At 34.4% G+C, this 25,536-nt stretch overlaps 1 protein-coding gene across 1 annotated transcript; it reads left to right on the forward strand.

The window, feature by feature from the left end:
- Positions 1-154: 154 nt before the first annotated feature.
- On the forward strand, positions 155-24,379 carry LOC120187411. The gene is made up of 4 exons (XM_039191134.1): positions 155-478; positions 572-683; positions 23,697-23,740; positions 23,855-24,379. Exons 1-4 carry the CDS (start codon positions 155-157, stop codon positions 24,377-24,379), a joined length of 1,005 nt encoding a protein of 334 aa, XP_039047065.1.
- The last annotated feature ends 1,157 nt before the right edge of the window (positions 24,380-25,536 follow it).

A 25,536-nucleotide genomic window follows, 5' to 3' on the forward strand; every position in this document is an offset into this window, starting at 1 on the left:
GGGTAGAAACATAGTTGAAAATACCCTGTTAGCTCAGGAAATAGTGAAGGGTTATTCTAGGAAAAATCTTTCTCCTAGATGTACTATAAAAATTGACTTGCAAAAGGCTTTTGATTCTGTTGATTGAAATTTCTTGCTGTCTGTTCTTGAGGCAATGGGGTTGCCTGATGTGTTTTGTAATTGGATCAAGGCTTGTATTACCACCCCTATGTACTGTGTTTGCTTGAATAGTAGTTTAGTGGGGTATTTTAAAGGGGCTAGGGGGATTAGACAAGGGGATCCTCTATCCCCTTATCTTTTTGTTATTGTAATGAATGTCCTGTCCTCCCTATTGAATGTTGCTGCCAATAGAGGAATTTTTAGATTCCATCCTAAGTGCAAGAGAGTCTCTCTCACTCACCTTTGCTTCACGGATAATCTGTTAGTCTTTTGCCATGGTTTTCTTGAGTATGTGTTGGGAGTGCAGAGCACTTTAGAGGTTTTCTATGAACTGTCAGGATTAAAGCTAAATGCATTGAAGACATAATTTTTTGCCTGTGGCTTAAACATAAACACTCTTGATCTGATCCAGAAAGCTACTGGATTTAAGATTGCGCAGCTCCCTGTTAGGTATCTTGGAGTACCCCTTGTTACTCGTAAACTCACAGGGAAGGACTGCTCTGCTCACTTGGAACGTATTAAAGGTAAACTAGCTCATTGGTCTAGCAAAAAGCTCAGCTTTGGGGGCAGGCTACAGTTGGTGAAAACTATCATGTTCAGTATTTTTAATTTATGGAGCAGGCAGCTTGTTCTCCCCAAGGGGATCATCAATGTGTCACAACCGTCTTTCGATTGGGCCCGAAATTAGGCTTCGACTTAGGAAAATGGATTGGAGTCGCCACCGATCATTTATTTAAAAAAAATGGGTTGATTGGATACCCTATTTCTTACCTGATCTGTGTCTTTCCAAAGATGTGTTGGGTTCGGGAGTCGATTACGGTCAAGGAAGGATTAGCACCCTTGAACCACCCTTTCGGTACTACGTAATTTCCAGTTGTCTTTGATTAAGAAAATTGCAAGTTAAATTAAAAGTAAAATTTGATCCGAATTACTTACCCTTAATGAGTTTACGGAAATACCCTTAAAAAGTCATAAGATGTGTTAGAGGAAAAAAATGAATAAATGAAAAAAAATGAAGAATAAAAATAAGTAAAAAAATAAAAGGGAAAATAAATAAATAAATAAATGAAATATATATATATATATATATATATATATAAATGAGTAAAATAGAAAAAATAATAATCATAACAATAATGATAGTAATACGAAAATATAATATAATATAAACAAAAATATATATATAAACCAAATATAAAAGTATACATATAATGATAATTGACTTATAAATAAACTATTAAAAACATACATATATACGTATAATGATAAAGTAAAAAAAATCAAATAAAGATAATTACAATATATATATATATATATATATATATATATATATATATATATATAGTAATACACTTATAAGTAAAATATTTAAAAAAAAGTATATATATATATATATATATATAAATAATAAATATAGTATTAAAAAATAACCAAATGAATATAAATAAATAAAAAATATATGTATATATAATAATAATATATAGTGTAAAAAAATCAATTGAAAATCATTTAAAAAAATATATGTATATATATTTATATAATGACAATAATGTAAATAATAAATAAATAAAAATATCTATACAATAAATAAAAGGACTAATATAAAGAAAAATAAAGATTGGGGCCAAATTTGAAAGACAATTAACGTTGATATTGCGTATTAGGAGATAAAAAATGAACACGCCTCGGGGTAGATCTAGGTTCGAAACTTCGAAACCCCACCCATTTTTGGTCATCGGCACAACCCACGTTTTGGGTTATTCGAACCAAATCTCAAGAAAAATAACGTGCACATGCGAGAAATGAACGAATAAAAAAAAAGAAAAAAAAAAGATGCTACCTTTTATTTCCTTTTCGAATCGTTTACAATAGCTTTGTCTTTGTATTTTTCGTGCTTTCCTCTGTATTTTGTCTGTAAATCGTGTGTTACAATAGTGAGTTACAATGGCTATTTATAGTGCTTGTGGATCCTATCTTTAGGAGTTTAAATCATAGTAGAACTCTATCATATTTTTAGGAGTTTGAATCCTAGCAAAATTCTATCATATTTTTAGGAGTTTGAATCCTAGTATGACGAAAATGTGTGTTGACAGCTGCCCCTCTTTGCCCATAGTCGTGTAACGGGGATAGGGAAAAGATTGAAAGACATACTTTTCATTCGGTGGAGTTGAAAATTGACTCTGATGTTTCAATAACTCCCTGTCAAATTGAGTTACGGATGACTCCTCCGTCGTGAAACCGAGTTCATCTTGAAATGATATGAAATTAAAGTCGTAGTTCAGAATTTGAATCAGCACGTGGCTTCTCGTTGCCCTTCGGTCTTCTTCTCGGTTTAAAGACCTTGAATCGGAATCGAACTTAGAAATCTTCATTGACAGATAGCTTTTGCTTGAAAATGGTTGCTTGTCACTAAGGCACGGTTAACCCAGGTCCTCTTCTCGACTTGAAAACCTCGACTGCAACCGGAAAGTAGTGCGATTGATGTGTCATCGAGCTGAATGGAATCGAAATCGACAATTTTGATGGCAGATAACCCTTCTAGCCTTGAGTTATGCTGAAAATGATGTGCCTTGGAGCTGAGCATAGTCGAACTCGAAGGTCTTTGTTGACAGATACTCCTTCTTTGAGTTGGATATCCTTCGTCATGAAGTTGAAATCCAATCTAAAGATGGATGATGCTTGTGTGCACGATTCCATTCGTCGTGAAGTTGAAACCGCGGGTGGCCCCTTCGTCGTGAAGTTGAGCCTGAAATTGGATATCCTTCGTTGTGAAGTTGAAATCCAAGTAAGTAGCATTGTTCCGAGTCCAATATCCTCTGTCGTGAAGTTGAAATTGGCTCTGGAACCAGGAAATTGTTTGTTGACAACCAGTCGTCCCTTCGTTGTGAAGTTGAACTTGTGTTGTCTCGAGTCCAATATCCTTCGCTGTGAAGTTGAAATTGACTCTGAATGAAATTTTGTTGACAATCAATCGCCCCTTCGTCGTGAAGTTGAGCTTGTGTTGTCTTGGGTATCTTTCGCTGAGAAGTTGAAATTGGCTCTGAAATTGGGAAGTTGTTTATTGACAACCAGCGGTCCCTTCGTCGTGAAGTTGAACTTGCGTTGTCTTGAGTCCAATATCCTACGCTGTGAAGTTGAAATTGGCTCTGAAATTGGGAAATTATTTATTGACAACCAGCGGTCCCTTCGTCGTGAAGTTGAACTTGCGTTAACTGGAGTCCAATATCCTTCGTTGTGAAGTTGAAATTAGCTCTGAAATTAAGATGTTGTTTGTTGACAACCAGCGGTCCCTTCGTCGTGAAGTTGAACTTGCGTTGTCTGGAGTCTAATATCCTTCACTGTGAAATTGAAATTGGCTCTGAAATTGGGAAGTTGTTTATTGACAACCAGTGGTCCCTTCGTCGTGAAGTTGAACTTGTGTTGTCATGAGTCCAATATCCTTCACTGTGAAGTTGAAATTGGCTCTAAAATTGGGAAATTGTTTGTTGACAACCAGCGGTCCCTTCGTCGTGAAGTTGAACTTGCGTTGTCTGGAGTCCAATATCCTTCGTTGTGAAGTTGAAATTGGCTCTGAAATTGAGAAGTTGTTTGTTAACAACCAGCGGTCCCTTCGTCGTGAAGTTGAACTTGCGTTGTCTGGAGTCCAATATCATTCGCTGTGAAGTTGAAATTGGCTCTGAAATTGGGAAGTTATTTATTGACAACCAGCGGTCCCTTCGTCGTGAAGTTGAACTTGCGTTGTCTTGAGTCCAATATCCTACGTTGTGAAGTTGAAATTGGCTCTGAAATTGGGAAATTGTTTATTGACAACCAGCGGTCCCTTCGTCGTGAAGTTGAACTTGCGTTGTTTGGGGTCCAATATCCTTCGTTGTAAAGTTGAAATTGGCTCTGAAATTGAGAAGTTGTTTGTTGACAACCAGCGGTCCCTTCGTCGTGAAGTTGAACTTACGTTGTCTTGAGTCCAATATCCCTCACTGTGAAGTTGAAATTGGGAAATTGTTTATTGACAACCAACGTTCCCTTCGTCGTGAAGTTGAACTTGCGTTGTATGGAGTCCAATATCCTTCGTTGTGAAGTTGAAATTGGCTCTGAAATTGAGAAGTTGTTTGTTGACAACCAGCGGTCCCTTCGTCATGAAGTTAAACTTGCGTTGTCTGGAGTCCAATATCCTTCGCTGTGAAGTTGAAATTGGCTATGAAATTGAGAAGTTGTTTATTGACAACCAGCAGTCCCTTCGTCGTGAAGTTGAACTTGCGTTGTCTGGAGTTCAATATCCTTCGTTGTGAAGTTGAAATTGGCTCTGAAATTGGGAAATTATTTATTGACAACCAACGATCCCTTCGTCATGAAGTTGAACTTACGTTGTCTGGAGTTCAATATCCTTCGTTGTGAACTTGAAATTGGCTCCGAAATTGGAAAATTATTGTTGACAACTAGTCGTCCCTTCGTTGTGAAGTTGAACTTGTGTTGTCTTGAGTGGCACGATATCCTCCGTCGTGGATTTGAAATCGTGGATGTTTGGCTTCGAGCTAGATATTCTTCGTTGTCAAGTTGAAATTTTGTAACATCCCAAAATACGGGGTAGTGACTAAATTGTAAAACTTCAGAATGTGTTGATTAAAGTAAGATATTTAAATAGTGTAATGATTTGTTCGGAAATATTTCCTGAAAATAATTAGTAATTATCAAAGGAATTAAGGGGTAAAATGGTCATTTATCATGAAAGATATTTTTATCTCTTTATGAAGAGATAAACGTTGGGGGAAGTATTTAGAAAACTCTTATTCTTCTTACCTTCTTCTTCTCCAACGTGTAGAGCATAAGGTGAGTTTTCTATTTTTTGGTTATTTGTTAAATTGAAGATTAGGTTTTGATCATTAGATGATAACTAAGCTTAAGGAAAGCTTAAGTTGTCTTATAATCAAAAGATGAAGAAGTTATAAGAGATTTAAGAAAACGAGTTTTTATATGAAATCATGGAAAATAGTCGATATGTTGAATTTGAAGTTAAATTTGACTTGTCATCATGCTAATTAAGGAATATGAAGTGTTAGAATTGTATTTAGAACATATTGAAATTTGAGTATGATTCTTGAATTGTAACATCCTCAATACCGGGTTAGTGACCAAATTGTAAAGTTTCAGAATTTGGTGACTAAAGTAGAAGAATAAAAGAATTTAATGATTATTTGAATATATATATATATATTGAAGGTTATTTGGTAATTATGGAAGAATTGAAAGGGTATTATGGTCTTTTTATGTAAAAGATAATTATCTCTTATTTAAAGAGATAAGCTGATGGGTAAGGAAGTATCTACATTCTTCTTCCTTCTTCTTCCCGTGGGTTACTTCATAAAGGTAAGTTTAATTTTAGTTGGTTAATTCTTTCGTTTTAAAGCTTGTTTTGACTCTTGGGATATTAAGAAAGATTAAGGAAAGCTTTAGGGGGCTTAAACCTCAAAGATTAACAAGTTATGAGAAATTAAGAAAAATAAGTTTTTAAGTGAATTTTTGATATGGAAGGAGTTAATAGATTGTGAAGTTGAATTTGACTTGTCAAGGATTAAATTAAGAGGTAGGAAGTGTTAGAATTGGAATTAGAACACATTGGAATTTTGGTATGATTTTTGAATCTTATATGGAAGATAGAATTTTGAGTTTAAAGAAGGGATTATGGAGTAGAAATGAGTTTAAGTATGTGTATGAAAGTTAGGAATATTAAAGGGAAGGAAGTATGATGTGTTGAGCTGAAAATGAAGGATTTTCGGGCTGAAATATGATTTCTGGGCAAGGGGGAATCGGTACCCATTCAAGGGGAACCGATACCCCTTCAAGCGAATATGAATTTCCAGTGTGTCATAGGGGAACCGATACCCCCATGGGGGGGGAACCGATTCCCCCTAAAGGAAAATTGGGAATATGGGTTTAATAAGTTCGTTTTAGTTGCTAGTATCCAATTAGAAGGTATAAGTATCTAATGATTGTCACGAAATGTACATTTATGTAGATTCTACGCATAAAGAAAGTCCGGAACGTTTGGCAAGTAAGATCGATCAAGGGAAAGATAAGAGAGTGGAATTGGCTAGTGAGGCCAGGTGAGTGCTTATTAGTTAGTTGATGGTGCTAAATGGAAACAAGACTTGCGACAAGTCTATTTCCTATGTTAGAATGCATGAATATATGATTATACGTATATGAATGACATGAATTGTATGTAGGCATGAATATATGTGTTGACATGCTTTTGAATGTAATGTTATGAGAAGTATGTGCTATATGAGGTATATATATATATACATATGTGAAACTGAACTATGTGACTGCATGAGAAAGATATAAGCCATATGACATGATATAGGTGAACATGAGGAAGCAAAGTATGAGATATAAACTATGTGATCATAGTAAAATATAATTATATTTTTACATGATAAGTGAAATAAACTGGATAATATTAATCTATAGGATGAAGTGAAAATAGTACACCAACTAGGGGATTTGAACATAAATGATAAGATGAACGTATAAGATAAGCTAGATGGGAAAGATTCATAGGTTTAAATAAAACTATAACACATAGGTTGAATGATAGAAATTTGTGAAGTTATATGAGAAGATTATAAGAGCTATATGAAATTGAATTAAGTAACAGATTAGATTATATATAGAAATAATAGAAGTGAGATATGTTTATAAGTCTGCCCTAGATGAATACGAAATATAAGAGTGCTATATGATTTATATTAGGATAATCTTGAGGATATATATATATATATAGATAGATATGAAATGAAATGAAATAAGTTATATGAATACATAATTATGTGATGAAATGGTGAATTACCTGAACATGTGAATATATATATATATATATATATGTCTAAGAGAAGGCATAAGATTAAGATATAAGCAATGTGACTATAAGTATATGTGCTTTAAGTGATATGACTTATATGTATTTCTATTATAATGTTACATGATATGTTATGTATGTTAAAGGAATTATGTGATGGTATAAGAATTGATAGGAAATATATATGTGAAAACAAGTATATGTTACGAGACAAAACTTATGACTATAAGCTACGTGAAAGTGTTCTAGGTGTTCCGAGATATTATATGAAGTATATGATCTTATGTGAATAAGATATGATAAGTATGTTTATATGAATAAAGGTGATTGGGTGAGAAATGATAGAAATTATATGAAAACATGACATATGTGACATGTGAATTATATGGAAATGATCTACGGGTAAGTGAACTACGTGACTATGTGATCATATGACCAGAAGCTATGTGATACGTGATATGTGAAAGTGAATTACAAGTTTATGTGTATATTTGAAATGAAATAAATGATAACGCCCATGTTATGTGTCATGAGAGCTAGGGGTATAGTTGGCATGCCAAGAGTCGAGGGTTTATTCGGTTCTTTAGGACATATGTATATCCTTTGGAACCTGTGTGAAGTCTTGAAAGACACATACTTGATCCATAGTATATGTATATGATTCTTAAGGAATTCTACGTGGTCCTTATGGACATCATTCTACGGGCACTACGGTGCAATTCTACGGGCACTTCGGTGCAATTCTACGGGCACTTCGGTGCATTTATACGAGCTGTGGTGACAGCATAGTGCACAACCTCTATAGACTCACATATCGATAGTTCTCACATATGTACATGGGCTAATCCAGAAATATGAACAAATATAAGTTAGTGGTATGATAAATGCTATAGAAATGATATGATGTTGTATGTATAGTGTTTGATTGAAATAGTATGTGATTATATGATAAACTGTTAATGATGAACTATGTGTATGCATGTCTTTACTGCAATTAATCTGATATGATTTTATACGATATGAAAAATGCATGAAGTTGCTGTGACATGATAGAACAGAACATGCATGTATCAATATAGGTTTTAAAGTGCATTAAGTTGTTATGCCTCACTAAGTCTTCGACTTAGCGTGTGATTGTTTCACACGTAGGTTTCGAGAAGAGTAAGGAGTGTTGCGGAGCAAGACATGTCAGTTTTCCTTACCAAAAGATCAGATCAGAAATATTTGACAAAGTATGTATTTGGTTATGTATAAAGTGTTGGCATGTAATGAGTCATTAAGTACGAGCACTCTGATAAAGTATTGATTTTGATTTAACTAAAGTTTTAAATTTCCCGGGATTTTTCTTAAGAGTCAAGGTTTGAAAAGTCAATGTGACACTTCGGACTCGTATCCGGGTCGGATACGGGTTGGGGGTGTTACATGAATTACATATGAAGGATAGCATTTTGAAGTTATAGATGATTTTCATGGATATAAGTTGATTTAAGTATTAGTAGTTGAGTTTAATGTCATGAAAGTGGCTTAATATAGAAGAATTGAAGGAAGAATTGATGATTTTCGGGCTTGAAATACAATTTCTGGGTAGAGAGAACCGATACCCTATGAATGGGAATCGATTCCCCTCTTGGACAAAAATTTCCAGAATGCCCAGGGGGTATCGATTCCCCCTAAAGGAAAAATGAAATTGGTTTCAATAATCTGGCTTAAGTTGTTAACATCAAGTTTAAGATTTAGGCTTCTGATAGTTTTTTTTGAAATGTTATATTTATGTAGATATTGAGCCTAAACAAGTTCCGAAATAATCAAAGGATTATAATCGAATCAAAGCAAGTCTAAGGTGAGTGCAATTTTAATTGTACTTATATTATTGAACGAACATTGGCTTGTGATGAGCCAATGATGGAGTTACTATGGTAAGAAGTGACTCCTAAAATATTATTTGATATGTGATTCTTATATGTACATGAATACATGATATGCATAAACATAAGAGCATGAAACATAAGATATATGATATAATATACATGATTATATGCATATGTGATACATGCTGAGATATGACCAATATGAAATGAAATAAGCTATGTGAATATATGAATTGACATGTGAATATGCAATATGTGATATGATATGAAATATATGGTTACACATACATGTGGTATGTGACAGAAGAGAAAGAACAAGTGATGAGAAATATATTCATAATAAATGCCCATAGTATATGATACGAGAGCTATAGGTATAGTTGGCATGCCAAGACTCGAGGGTATTGTAGTCCTTCGGGACGTAGTCCTTCGGGACGTAGTGGTCCTACGGGACATATATAGCAGTCCTTCGGGATGAATACTGAACAAATGTTTGGTGCCCCATGAGGGAATTTATACGAGCTGTGGTGACAGCATTAGTGCACAACCTCAATGTACTCACATACCTCTATTCTCAATAATATATATGGGCAACAACAACAACAACAATTGAAATATAAATTATAGTGAAAGTGATGCAAAAAGGTAAGTTTCATGTGTGCATGACTTTATTATATATGTCATATGAAATATATACATGCATATTGAAATATCATGATCAAATGGTAAGAATTCATATTCATGAATCTACTGTTACATGTTTATTTATTGCCTCACTAAGTCTATAACTTAGCGTGTAAGTGATTTACACGTAGGTACCAAGAAACGTGAAGAGCAAGAATAGAAGTGGCAAGGACAATATTATTACTAGAAGATCAGATCAGAAGTAATCGACAAAGTATGTATTTTGTTGTGTATAGAGTGTTGGCATGTAATAAGTCGTTAATTATGAGTACTCTGATCAAGTTTGTATTTTGTGGTCTCTTTTATGTAAATTAAAGTATTTTGTTTTAAACAAAGTTTTAAATTCCCTGGGGTTTTTCTTTAAGTGTCAAGGTTTGAAAAGTCAATGTGACACCTCAGACTCGTATTCGGGTCGGGTATGGGTTGGGGTGTTACAGTTAATGGCATCAGAGCTAAGGTTTAGTCGATTCTCGGCATAAACCGGAGTCTAGAGTGTTTTATAAGGTATACATGCCAACAAAATAATGAAAACTTCTGATCTGATGGAATAGTAAGTATACTGTTGTGCTAATAGAACCATATGATTGTATTTTTATAAATGTCCGGACAAGGTAGTTCTAGAAATGAAGTGGGAGATGATATACCCACTGAAAGCAGTAATTCACCTGCCCTGGCCAGGCAGAGTGAAGAACAGACACCCTCTGGAGTGCATGTGAATGATCAAGGTGTATTCTTTAGAACTTTAGACCCGGTATTGACGCGTTTTCAACCTCCTGTTACTTCAACTCCAAAAATGAATGTTGCGAAAGAGTTGAAGGGTTTAGAAGCTCCAGATTTTAGAGGGGAAGCCGATGAAGGTCCTGTTACTGCGGACCTTTGGCTTAATGACGTGAAGGTCATGCTTACGGGACTTCATTGTTCTGATGCTGAGAAGCTAGATGGAGTAATTTCCTTATTGAGAGGACAAGCAAGGATCTGGTGGACCAATGTTACATTGAGGATGACTAACGCCCAAGGAACTTGGTCATTGTTTTTAGAAGAATACAAACATAAGTACATCAGAGATCAATTTGTTCGTCAAATGAAGCAAGAGTTCATGAATATGAAGCAATGAAATCACACTGTATATGAGTACAAGTGTGAATTCAATAAGTTGAGTCGCTTTACTGCCGAGCTTGTTCCTACTGAGAATGATGCTTGTGAGTGGTTCGTAGATGGGTTACGTCCTCGGTTGAAGGAGATGTTGATTGTATTGAATCTATCCTCGTTTCAAGAGGTAGTCAATCGTGCTAAAGCTTTGGAAAGAGCTCAGAATGATAGATTTGAAAATTCAAGGACTCAAACAGTCAAGAGAACGGGTGATTCTTCGAGTTCCGCACCGTCAAAAAGAGGCAGAGATGCTGGTTCTCGACCTCAAGCTAAATCAGAGTCAGTGGTATCCTCAGCTAGAGGATCAAATCCGATGAGAGGCAGACAAACTCAATCAGCAGGATCTGGAGCTGGGAGATTTAATCAGAGTCAAGACAGACAATGCCAACATTGTGGAAAGAATCATTATGGGATATGTAGAAGGATTTCTGGAGCTTGCTTTAGATGTGGGGAGACCGGACATTTTGTTCGGGATTGTCCTAGAGTAGTCAATGAATCTGCACAGCCAGAGAGATCTATTTCTACAGGCCAAAGGGGAAGAGGTAGAGGCAGAGGAAGAAATCAGTCAGAGTCCTCTGCTCAACAAGAGATACGTTCCACTGCTCGAGTGTATAATCTCAGGACCAATGAGGATCGGGATGACCCGGAGATTATAACAGGTACCTTTCTATTGTTTGATAAAGGGGTTATGGTATTGATTGATACGGGTTCTACATATTCATACATTACTAGTAAGTTAGTGAGAGAATTGAACATTCAATTAGAAGCTACTAACAATGAGGTGATAGTGACGAATCCGTTAGGACACAGTGCTCGGGTAAATATGGTGAGTCGAGGGTGTCCCATACGAATTCAGGGAATTGAATTCCCTACTAATTTGCTGGAATTACCTTTTGAAGAATTTGAAGTGATATTGGGAATGGATTGGTTATATCGTTATTATGCTAATGTCGACTGTAGACTGAAAAGAGTAATGTTGAGAAGTCCATAAGAGGTAGAAATTGTGGTGTTTAGTGAAAGGTGGAATCCATTGGCAAATGTGATCTCAGTGATGACGGCGAAGAAGTTACTGTTACAAGGATGTCAAGGGTTCATTGCTAATGTATTGGATGTAAGAGCCAAAGATAAAGAGATTGAATAAATTCCTATCGTTAGAGAGTTCTCTGATGTATTTCCTGCAGAATTGCCAGGTTTACCTTCGGACAGAGAGGTAGAATTTCAGATTGAGATAATACCGGGAACATCGCCCATTGCAATGGCACCATACAAAATGGCTCTAAAAGAGTTGCAAGAGTTAAAGATTCAATTACAAGAATTGCTGGACAAAGGTTTTATTAGACCAAGTGTATCACCTTGGGGAGCTCCAGTTTTGTTTGTTAAGAAGAAGGGCGGTTCAATGCGTCTCTGCATTGACTACAGGCAGCTCAATAAAGTGACTATCAAAAATAAATATCCACTTCCTCGAATCGATGACTTATTTGATCAATTAAAGGGAGCTTCAGTGTTCTCAAAAATTGATCTACGTTCGGGTTATCATCAATTAAAGATTCAAGAGAAAGATGTTCCAAAGACGGCGTTTAGAACTAGATATGGTCATTATGAGTTTATTGTAATGCCGTTTGGAGTTACGAATGCACCAGCTGCTTTCATGGATTTAATGAACAGAATTTTTCAACCCTATTTGGATCAGTTCATGGTGGTTTTCATTGATGATATTTTAATATATTCAAAGTCAGAGGAAGAGCATAGCTCTCATTTGAGGATTGTCTTGCAGAATTTACGAGACAAGAAGCTTTATGCTAAATTCTCTAAATGTGAATTCTGGTTGAATGAAGTGACATTTCTTGGACATGTAATTTCTGCAGAAGGAGTTCGAGTGGATCCTCAAAAGATTAAAGCTATTCTGGAGTGGGAAGTTCCAAAGAATGTGACAGAAGTTCGAAGTTTTCTAGGGTTAGCTGGTTATTATCGAAGGTTCGTTAAAAACTTTTCGATCATAGCATTACCCCTAACTAAACTGTTGAAAAAGGAAGTAAAATTTGTTTGGACTCAAGAATGTCAAGAGAGTTTTGAAAAGTTAAAGAAGATTTTGACAGAAGCTCCAGTGTTACTCCAACTTGAGTCTAGCAAGGACTTTGTAGTGTCTAGTGATGCGTCTCATAATGGCTTGGGATATGTATTAATGCAAGAAAGCAAGGTGGTGGCCTATGCTTCGAGACAATTAAAACCGCATGAGAAAAATTATCCTACACACGATCTGGAGATGGCTGCAGTAGTGTTCGCTTTAAAGATCTGGCGTCATTACTTGTATGGTGAAAAATGCTACTTGTATACGGATCACAAAAGTTTAAAGTATTTGATGACTCAGAAAGAGTTAAATTTAAGACATAGAAGATGGGTGGAATTTCTCAAGGATTATGATGTTGTGATTGATTTCCATCCCGGAAAGGCAAATGTGGTAGCGGATGCCTTAAGCCGAAAGACGTTTGCAGCCTTACGAGCTATGGATGCTAAACTATCATTAGGCGGAGATGGTGCAATTTGTGCGGAATTGACTATCAAACCATCATGGTTAGATCGAATTAAATAATTGCAAGCTAAAGATGAAAAGTGTTCAAAAAAGTTGCAGCAAATAAAGAATGGAGAATGTACAGATTATGAGATGAAAACTAATGGGAACCTATATTATCAAGGGAGACTAGTGATTACAGATGATAATGAATTAAAGAATGAATTGTTAACAGAAGCTCACTATAGTCCATTGACGATGCACCCAGGAGGAAACAAAATGTATATGGATCTCAGGAGTCAATACTCGTGGCCTGGAATGAAAAGAGGTATTACGAAGTTTGTATCTAAGTGTTTGACTTGTCAACAAGTCAAAGCTGAGCATCAGTTTCCATCGGGACTGTTACAATCAATTTCAATTCCTCAATGGAAATGGGAGAATGTAACAATGGATTTTGTGACGGGGTTGCCTTTAACTCGAAACAAAAGAGATTCAATATGGGTGATTGTAAACAGGTTAACTAAGTCAGCCCATTTTATTCCGGTACGAACTGATTTCTCTATGAATAAATATGACGAGTTGTATATCAGAGAGATTATACGGTTACATGGTGTACCTGTTTCCATAGTTTCTGATCGGGATCCTAGATTCACGTCACGATTTTGGAAGTCTTTACATGGATCATTGGGTGCAAGACTGAATTTTAGCACAACATTTCATCCTCAGACAGATGGTCAGTCTGAACGAACTATCCAAATTTTGGAGGATATGTTAAGAGCTTGTGTTATCGAATTTAAAGGATCGTGGGAAAAATATTTGCCACTTGCTGAATTTGCATATAACAATAGTTATCAGTCAAGCATCAAAATGGCTCCATATGAAGCTTTATATGGAAGAAGATGTCGTACACCCTTGAACTGGTATGAACTTAAAGATCGAGAAGTTATTGATCCTGAGTTGATTCAGGATACGGAAGAGAAAGTTCAAGTCATTCAGAATAATCTGAAAGCTGCAGCTGATAGATAGAAATCATATGCTGATTTAAAAAGGAAAGAAATTGAGTTTCAAATCGGAGATAAAGTGTTCTTGAAAGTATCTCCGTGGAAGAAAGTATTGAGATTTGGACGTAAAGGAAAATTGAGTCCCCGGTTTATTGAACCATATAAAATCGTTAAGAGAGTATGACCATTGGCATATAAATTAGCTTTGCCACCTGAAATGGAGAAAATCCACAACGTCTTTCATATCTCCATGCTTAGGAAATATCGATCCGATCCATCTTATATTGTGACTACCGAATATATCGAAGTTCAATCAGATTTGACTTATGAGGAAGAACTTGTTAAAGTATTGGCTCATGAAGTCAAGCAATTAAGGAACAAAACTATTCCATTAGTCAAAGTGTTGTGGAGAAATCACAAGGTGGAAGAAGCGACGTGGGAACGTGAAGAGGACATGAAGATTCAATATCCCCATCTCTTTGTACAATGAAAATTCGAGGACGAATTTTCTTAAGGGGGAGAGATTTGTAACATCCCAAAATACGTGGTAGTGACTAAATTGTAAAACTTCAAAATGTGTTGATTAAAGTAAGATATTTGAATAGTGTAAGGATTTGTTCGGAAATATTTCCTGAAAATAATTAGTAATTATCAAAGGAATTAAGGGGTAAAATGGTCATTTATCATGAAATATATTTTTATCTCTTTATGAAGAGATAAACGTTGGGGGGAGTATTTAGAAAACTCTTCTTCTTCTTACCTTCTTCTTCTCCAACGTGCAGAGCATAAGGTGAGTTTTCTATTTGTTGGTTATTTGTTAAATTGAAGATTAGGTTTTGATCATTAGATGATAACTAAGCTTAAGGAGACCTTAAGTTGTCTTATAATCAAAAGATGAAGAAGTTATAAGAGATTTAAGAAAACGAGTTTTTATATGAAATCATGGAAAATAGTTGATAAGTTGAATTTGAAGTTAAATTTGACTTGTCATCATGCTAATTAAGGAATATGAAGTGTTAGAATTGTATTTAGAACATATTGAAATTTGAGTATGACTCTTGAATTACATATGAATGATAGGATTTTGAAGTTATAGATGATTTTCATGGATATAAGTTGATTTAAGTATTAGTAGTTGAGTTTAATATCATGAAAGGGGCTTAATATAGAAGAATTGAAGGAAGAATTGATGATTTTCGGGCTTGAAATACAATTTCTGGGTAGAGGGACCGATACCCTATGAATGGGAATCGATTCCCCTCTTGGACGAAAATTTCCAGAATGTCCAGGGGGTATTGATTCCCCCTAAAGGAAAAATGAAATTGGGTTCAATAATCTGGCTTAAGTTGTTAACATCAAGTTTAAGGTTTAGGCTTCTGATAGTTGTTTTGAAATGTTATATTTATATAGATATTGAGCCTAAACAAGTTCCAGAATAATCAAAGGATTATAATCGAATCAAAGCAAGGCTAAGGTGAGTGCAATTTTAATTGTACTTATATTATTGAACGAACATTGGCTTGCGATGAGCCAATGATGAAGTTACTATGGTAAGAAGTGACTCCTAAAATGTTATTTGATATGTGATTCTTATATGTACATGAATACATGATATGCATAAACATAAGAGCATGAAACATAAGATATATGATATGATATACATGATTATATGCATATGTGATATATATTGAGATATGACCAATATGAAATGAAATAAGCTATGTGAATATATGAAATGACATATGAATATGTAATATGTGATATGATATGAAATATATGGTTACACATACATGTGGTATGTGACAGAAGAGAAAGAACAAGTGATGAGAAATATATTCATAATAAATGCCCATAGTATATGATACGAGAGCTATAGGTATAGTTGGCATGCCAAGAGTCGAGGGTATTGTAGTCCTTCGGGACGTAGTGGGCCTACGGGACATATATAGCAGTCCTTCGGGACGAATACTGAACAAATGTTCGGTGCCCCATGAGGGAATTTATACGAGCTATGGTGACAACATTAGTGCACAACCTCAATGTACTCACATACCTCTATTCTCAATAATATACATGGGCAACAACAACAACAACAATTAAAATATAAATTAAAGTGAAAGTGATGCAAAAAGGTAAGTTTCATGTGTGCATGACTTGATTATATATGTCATATGAAATATATACATGCATATTGAAATATCATGATCAAATGGTAAGAATGCATATTCATGAATCTACTGTTACATGTTTATTTATTGTCTCACTAAGTCTATGACTTAGCGTGTAAGTGATTTACACGTAGGTACCAAGAAACGTGAAGAGCAAAAATAGAAGTGGCAAGGACAGTATTATTACTAGAAGATCATATCAGAAGTAATCGACAAAGTATGTATTTTGTTGTGTATAGAGTGTTGGCATGTAATAAGTCGTTAATTATGAGTACTCTGATCAAGTTTGTATTTTGTGGTATCTTTTATGTAAATTAAAGTATTTTGTTTTAAACAAAGTTTTAAATTCCCCAAGGTTTTTCTTTAAGTGTCAAGGTTTGAAAAGTTACTGTGATACCTCAGACTCGTATTCGGGTCGGGTACGGGTTGGGGTGTTACAAATCTACTCTCGAGAAAATTGTGAGTTCGAGAGAAACTTTCAATCTGTCGAGTTGGTCGAAGTGTAGCTTATTGCTGCTGAGTTAAGCAACCAACATGAATCTTTAAAGGTGCTTTTGAATCGAGTATCCTTCGTCTTGAAGTCGAAACTTGACTCTAAAAGCTGCAAAAAATTATGTATGTGGAAAATGATAAATATGATGCTCTAAAATGTATGCATAAGATGCATGTAACATGAATTGGTTATATTTTATCTCCTGAAAAAGGTCTGATAATTTGCATTAGGATATTGAATCCCCAAATGATGCCCCAATATCCAAAAATACCCCAATATTTGATGTTGAATCTTCAAAGATGCCCCAAATGTTCCTCATTTCTTGCTTCAACATTAATTCTGAGCATGAGTTTTGTGTCTAAAAGTCACATGTCATTTACCAAGATCCACTCTAGAGAGATTGTCTTGTTTGAAAAAAATGTTTTTCTTTCTCTTTTATTTTCAAAGTTATGAAAATATCAATTAAAAGAGTTTTGAAAAATGTTTGATCCAATGTTTTGAAAATATTGTCACTTTCACGGTTTTACAATTGAGACGAATCATAAACTAGAGTTCATCGGATACCAAAGAATTAATTATACTGTTAATCCTTCAATGAATTATATCTATTTGACAAGTGCCAAGATCAAAGCTATTTTTGGGAAGTGGTTAAGTAAGGAAAGGATAAAAAAAATCTCAGGTTATTATGTTTGGTCAAAGGTTTGGCATTTTTGTTCATTTGATGCTCAATGGTTTGATGGGGTAGCTTGCATGCTCCTATACTGGAAGTGTTCTCCGACTCCCAACTTTCATGATCACACTCGGATTGTGCGATGTCTTATCAAGGAATTTGTGCGATTGCCTCAGTTGAATAATTTTTATATTCGAGCCGCCTTTTCAGGTTTTCAACTCGAATCTTCCTTTGGTTTCAATACGTTATTCAGGATTTACGTCTTGAACCCCCCTTTGTTATTTTTCTCTACCATGCATTAATTACATTGTTTTTTTGCAAACAAAGATTAATCCTGATGGGCGGGATGAAATATGAAGATAGTCTCTTCTGTTTAGAAATCCATGTATGTTTAGAAGGGACTTTTAAGGCACGTAATGTAGGCCAGGGTTCATGGTTATAAAAAAAAAGGATAAATAGGCCCAAACAAGTGTTTCAGGGTGTTGAACCAAGGATCAATTCATTCTGATGCCTTCAATCATGTCTTGCTCAAAATGTCTCTCTCTTGATGCTCTATGATCTTCGAGTGAAGTGATTCAGTGATTCGGGAATGTCTGTGCTTGATCAATCTCATAGTTTGAAGCTTGATGTTCCATTTGTCTTTAAGGAATCTTTGTATGTGCTTTTTGTCCCTTTTTCTTTTGATTTTTGCTTCTTTTCTTTTTTGTTCTTGATTCTTTTTTTTATTTGTTTTTTGCTTCTTTGCTTTTTTGTTCTTGATTGGATCTTCGCACTTGCCACTTGGTCCATCTTTTGGTATCTCCTTTGGATTGATGCCTTCACTCATATGAGCAGATTTCTTCCACCTTGCCCCCCAGTGTAGAGAGTGATCCTTGGTTAGGGTTGAATCAGAAGAAAAATACTATAGACTCAAAAGGGGACACAAGGGATATATATTTTCTCCTGTTGTGAAGGGATAAAGAAAGAAAATCGTTCATCATTTCATACATGTAGGTCTTCACAGAAGAGGTATCCCCAGGGGGATAGATTTTCAGGATTAATTCTATTCGCATGAAAATAATGTAGTTAATGCATGATAGAATTATTTCGAATGATTTTTTTGCTCCCCGGATGTCTCAATGTTCAGGCTATCTGTGAAATGCCCCAAGTTAGAAGAATGATCATGTTCAAATGAACAACTCAATGCATTGGGTTTTAATGGTATTATAATGTCAATTTTGAGTCTAAAAAGATAATGGTGTGACTTTATTTGACTCAAAGAGTTGTATGGGTGTATCAAAAAGATAAAGGCAATGTTCAAGAATTTCAAAGGGAGGTAATGTCAAATTTTGGTTTTTTTTTGGTAATGACCATGAGTTATTTTGGGTAAAGAATCGATGTATTTTATCTTGGGGTTTGAGACAAGATAAGAAAGGTATAATTTTGCCATATGTCAAAAATCTATAATTATTGAAGAATTAAAAGGATCCTTAATTCATTTAATATTCGAAGAACTAAAGATTAAGATTTGTTCAATTGCTCTACCTTAGAAAGTAGTATAAATTCAATCCTTTAAAAGACTAAGCAAACATGAAAGATCGAAGATGTGTTCAAACAAAACAATCCTCTAAGTGCAAATAGTATATGACATGCCCCCTTCTTCGGCAAGTACCATACAGTTTTCAGAGGAATGTTTGGGGCTTCTTATGTGGTAACAGCTAACAGCTTCAACATCGTAGCCCTTAGGATATGAGGATTCTTTTCTTAGATCATCCTAGCAGGCTTTGTCCTACAATCAGCTGATCAGGCTCTCACTGTATTGTTTTCAGTTTTTTCTTTAAGGTTACAATCTTGTTTCCATGTGGTTAAATCCACTTCATCAATACTCCATGACTTAATTTCATGAAAATGCTTAAAAATGAAATGTAGATGCAAAATGCAAAATGTATGAAATGTTCGAGGCATTGATCCAAAAACATGTCTGTTATTATGAATAATTCTTATTGGGGACAAAAGTGTTTTATCTTTTAAGAGACAAAAATATCATGACAGCTTCTGACATGTTGACTAGTCTTCTGCCTTCGTCTGTCATTGGTTGAATACCCTATCGAACCGTTCAGGCTCATTTGGCCAAAATGTGCAAGTGACAAGCTGTTTGCCCCATAAAAAGGTCTCGAATGACTGCATGTCCAACTTTCACTCTCTGTCGAGCTTGTTTCTAACGAAAGTGCCATTGAAGTCCTCAATCCGAAGCTTATCGACTTGTTTCTGGAATTCATCTTGTTCTCATAGTTTTCGAAAGTAATCTTTGGGTCAGTAACTTTTTCCTCGTCTTGCCCCTGCAACCTTTGCCTCTCAAAAATTTGACTTTAGTGTGCTCGGTGTAAATTTCGGTCCATTCGGAGTCCTTTACAATGTAGCAAAGTGACATATTCTTCGATTGCGAGTACCACATCTTCTGGATTGAATGTGACATATAGTCGCCCTGTAGACTGTCCTCTGTATTTTCATCTCTTGTATTACAACCCCTTTGTCCATTAATGCAGATTATTCATGTTTAACAAACATGTTTTTGGTGGATCAACACCTCTTTTAAATAATGCATATGATGTAAATAAAATAAAAGAGAAAAGAAAAGAAAAGAGTTAGTAAGGTAAATCAAAATAATAAAATGAAAAATCCTACCCCACATGATATCTACCCGAACATGCTTAGTATTCCTACTCGGACATGATCTCTATCCTGCGTGCTAATTTCGAATAAATCCTAATCGCATATTTGTCTAGTTCGCATGCTTTGAACAGAAAGTAAAGCATGAAATAATTCTGGCATTCTAGGGTTTGAAATGAGGTTTTGGGGTAGGCTCTATTTCTCCATAGTCTCCCGGTTTAGGTTCTAAAAAAAATGGTACCCGAGTTCTCCTTGTTGGTGCCCCCTTGGGCTTACCAGACCCTTAGTCCTAAGGCCATTACAAGCTTGTGTGGACTAAGTTAAACTCGGGAGGATACATTCCCTTATGCCCATACGGAGAATAAATTTACACGAAGACATAAGGTATATGAATCCTGAAGGTTACTTGCTAGGCCTATACGATGAATAAATTCACACGAAGGCGTCGCTTTCACCCCCACTTAAAACAGGTTCAGAGCTCGGGTATAGAGCCTTTAGATGAAAAAGTTTAGAAGCCTGAAATCATTGAGAAAACAGTCAGTTCAACTATTTACTCGAAAAAATATAATCAAAAGTAAGAAATAAGGATTAAAATGTTACCTTAAAATTTAAACTTACCCTTTTCGTTAAAAAGACAACTGGAAATTACCTTAGCCTGACTCACTTACCTGTGTCCCCAGTGGAGTCGCCAAGCTGTCGCAACCGTCTTTCGGTTGGGCTCCGAAATTGGGCTTCGACTTAGGAAAATGGATTGGAGTCGCCACCGATCATTTATTTAAAACAAATGGGTTGATCAGATACCCTATTTCTTACCTGATCTGCATCTTTCCAAAGATGTGTCGGGTTCGGGAGTCGATTACGATCAAGGAATGATTATCACCCTTGAACCGCCCTTTCGGTACTACGTAATTTCCAGTTGTCTTTGATTAAGAAAATTGCAAGTTAAATTAAAAGTAAAATTTGATCCGAATTACTTACCCTTAATGAGTTTACGGAAATACCCTTAAAAAGTCATAAGATGTGTTAGAGGGAAAAAATGAATAAATGAAAAAAAATGAAGAATAAAAATAAGTAAAAAATAAAATAAAAGGGAAAATAAATAAATAAATAAATGAAATATTAATATATATATATATATATAAATGAGTAAAATAGAAAAAAAAATAATCATAACAATAATGATAGTAATACGAAAATATAATATAATATAAACAAAAAAAACCAAAATAAATAAAAATAAATATATAAACCAAATATAAAAGTATACATATAATGATAATTGGCTTATAAATAAACTATTAAAAACATTCATATATACGTATAATGATAAAGTAAAAAAATCCAAATAAAGATAATTACAATATATATATATATTAGAGGTGGGTATACGGGGTACCCGCCCGTTTAGCCCGCGGGTTTTGACGGTGCAGGCTTAAACGGAGCGGGCTAAAAAGCCCGTATTCATAAACGGTTTTGAATTTTAAGGCCCGTGACCCGTTCATTTAACACGCGGGCTAAACGGGCTTACTTGCGGCCCGTTTAATAAAAATAATTTTAAATGTTTTAAATGCAATAAAAAATAATGTTTTAACTTACTACGCCTTTAAAAATGATCGAGCAACTTGAAAAGGAAGGTAGCACCGTCAAAATAATAAATAATATTTATTTTTTATTTTAAATAGCCGGAAATGACTATAAAATAATATTTTTTTTAAATTTTTTAATCATTAATACATATATATATATAATGATATAATTACTTAAACTCAAATTAAAAAAACAATACTCACTTATATCACCAAATTGAAAAACAAATAAAACAATAACCACATTACACTTTTATAAAACACGATTATTCAAGGCTATAATATGAAGACACAGGAGTGTCTGAATTCTGAAAGCATAAATTTAAACATAAAAATTCAACAAAGTCAAACATTACACAAATCTAACAAGAAAGTTGTCAAGTGGTCATAATAATTGTATTTTATGGATACTTTAGAGAAAGACTAAAATATAATATGAAAATATATAAAATACTTACAGTATAAGAGTAAATTTGAAAGATACAGTTATACTAAAATTGATAAAATATAAGTCATTAATTTGTTAAAATAAATTTGTTTTGTAAAAGTCTTTAAAAGTTGAAAAGTATGTTTTCAATTTTTTCTTTTACTTTTCTTTCTTATTTTTAATCCAAATATTACGTGTCATGTGATATATTATTATAATATCACATGACTTTTTATAATTAAAGAACAAAATGGATAACATACTTCATGAAAAAAAACAAAGGTTAAAATTAAATAAAATAAATCTTTAAATACCAAAATGATAATGATGTATATTTAAATGAAAAAAATATCAAGCATCGGTAAAATTATGACTAACACCCTAATAAATTTAAAAACTACAATAGTTATAAGTAACATCATATTTATAGGTAATTTATTTTTTTTTCTATAAAATTCTTTAAGTTTATTTTATCTAAAATTTTATAAATTTTAAATTAAGCGGGCTTTAGCGGGTTTCGCGGGTAGCCCGCGGTTATACCAATTAAACCCGTGGGTTTAACGGTCCGGGCTAAAAAGCCCGCAATTTAAATGGTCTTTAATTTTTGAGGCCCGAAGCCCGCACGGATCGCGGGTTAAACGGGTAGCCCGCGGGCCTTAGCCCGTATACCCTGCTCTAATATATATATATATATATATATATATATATATATATATATAGTAATAATACGCTTATAAGTAAAATATTTAAAAAAAGTATGTATATATATATAAATAATAAATATAGTATTAAAAAATAACCAAATGAATATAAATAAATAAAAAATATATTTATATATAATAATAATATATAGTGTAAAAAATCAATTGAAAATCATTTAAAAAAACATATGTATATATATTTATATAATGAAAATAATGTAAATAATAAATAAATAAAAATATCTATACAATAAATAAAAGGACTAATATAAAGAAAAATAAAGATTGGGGCCAAATTTGAAAGACAATTAACGTTGATATTGCGCATTAGGGGGATAAAAAATGAACACACCTCGAGGTAGATCTAGGTTCGAAACTTCGAAACCCCACCCATTTTTGGTCATCGGCGCAACCCACGTTTTGGGTTATTCGAACCAAATCTCAAGAAAAATAACGTGCACATGCGAGAAATGAACGAATAAAAAAAAAGAAAAAAAATGCTACATTTTATTTCATTTTCGAATCGTTTACAATAGCTTTGCCTTTGTATTTTGTCTGTAAATCGTGTGTTACAATAGTGAGTTACAATGGCTATTTATAGTGCTTGTGGATCCTATCTTTAGGAGTTTAAATCATAGTAGAACTCTATCCTATTTTTAGGAGTTTGAATCCTAGCAAAATTCTATCCTATTTTTAGGAGTTTGAATCCTAGTATGACGAAAAGGTGTGTTGACACAATGATGTCGAGAGGCTTTGCATGCGGTTTTTCTGGAAAGGTTGTGATGCCCCTGCCAGAGGTGCTCGTGTAAGTTGGAGCCAGGTCTGCTCAACTAGGTCTGAGGGGGGTCTGGGTCTAAGAAGTATTTTTCTTTGGAGTAAGGCTTGCTGCCTATTGCTCATTAAGAAAATTCTTGCAAATGATGGCTCACTCTAGATTGCATGGTTACATGCATACTGTCTTAAAGCTGTAAGCTTCTGGGAAGTTGAGTACAAAGCCTACTTCAGCTGGATTTTGAAAAAGCTGCTGAAGCTTCGTGAAGAGGCTAGGAATTTGTTTATTCCTTGTTCTAATTGGAACCTGATCAAGGGTAAATGGCTTTGGGACCAGATTAGAGTTCGTGCAGAGAAAGATAGTTGGCATAGGATCATTTGGTTTCCTGCTCATATTCCGATATTCTCCCTTATTGCTTGGATGACCACCCTTGATAGACTGCCTACGAGAGATAGTCTGATTCGATTTGGTTTGGTCTTGGATAATGGTTGTGTCCTGTGTGGGTCTAGGATTGAGTCTCGTGACCATCTCTTTGCTGATTGCTCCTTTGCTGAAGAAGTTTGGAATGTTGTGCAGGTCTCCTGTGGGATTCATCCTGCTTTGCTTAAATGGAATGATCGCCTTCAATGGCTGATTGTTAACTTGAAGGGTAAATCTCTCAGGGTGAGGATTCTAAAGCTCGGCTAGACTGGTTTTTTGTACCACATTTAGGAGGAACGTAACCACATAAGCTTTAGGGGTGTTTCTCGCTCTGTTGATATGATTGTAAGTAGTATTAAAGGTGTTGTAAAAATCAAATTGTATATCTATAGTATACAGGGGATTGATGATGTAAGTAGGCAAGTGGGTATAAATTGGGGGTCAATCTAGTGTTGGATTTTGCCTTGTTCTTGTAGCAGTTATGTTGCATTCTTTTGGATGAATATAATTTACTTATCCAAAAAAAAATTGACCTAACTATTTTATTAACATGAAATGTGATTAGCATATACATATAATTTGAGATGTAATTGAAATGTTGAAAATGTTTGGGGACTAATATAGAATGAAGGATATAGTTTGGGGATGAATGAAACTAAAATGTTCAAAAGTTTGAGGACTAAATTAAAATGATAGTCATAATTTAAGGATGAAATTTGAATATTTAAAAGTTTAGGGATCAATTTAAAATACCATAGTTTAAGAACGTATGATGTAATTAACTCTACTTTAAATACAAATCAAAATATTAAGTACAAACACACAAACAAGACCTAAAAATAGTTAAACAAACAAGGAAGATCCGGATCCAGAAGCCTTCGAATCCTAGAGTTTTTCCAAGCAGCCTCAGTTATTGCTCTTAAATAATTCTCCTCTGTGCAACAAATAGAAGAAAGAACATATGAATTAAGGTAGGAAACACTTGTAAGTTACGCATTCATTCAACTTTTTTCCAGTTAAGTTCATATTCTATCATATGAAAATAAATTAGGGTCAAATGCGAGTTTTTATCAGGTTAGATGGAATTTTCCTAAACTATATCGGGTTAGATGACGTGGAGTAGTAGAATGCTCAAGCCATATCCAGGTCGACTAAAAACTCAGCCCGACTCTACCTATATGAGTTTTTAAAGTTTGGCAACAAAATCAATACATCTTCAAAGTTTAATGTCTAAAACTATGTTGTTTTGGGCATCGATAGCCGTATCAAAACGATATTATTTTGTTCATGTTTTCATGTCGTTTAGATTTTAGCAACTCAGTGATATAATTGAAACCAAAACCATAGTTTAATGTTATAATTAGAGCAATAGAAAGTTTAATACTAGTATAAACGATAAGTCTAATGATATTTAGTGTATTTTT

The sequence above is a fragment of the Hibiscus syriacus genome, unplaced genomic scaffold (assembly GCF_006381635.1).
Source record: "Hibiscus syriacus cultivar Baekdansim isolate YM2019G1 unplaced genomic scaffold, ASM638163v2 tig00004041_pilon, whole genome shotgun sequence".
Lineage (NCBI taxonomy): Eukaryota > Viridiplantae > Streptophyta > Magnoliopsida > Malvales > Malvaceae > Hibiscus > Hibiscus syriacus.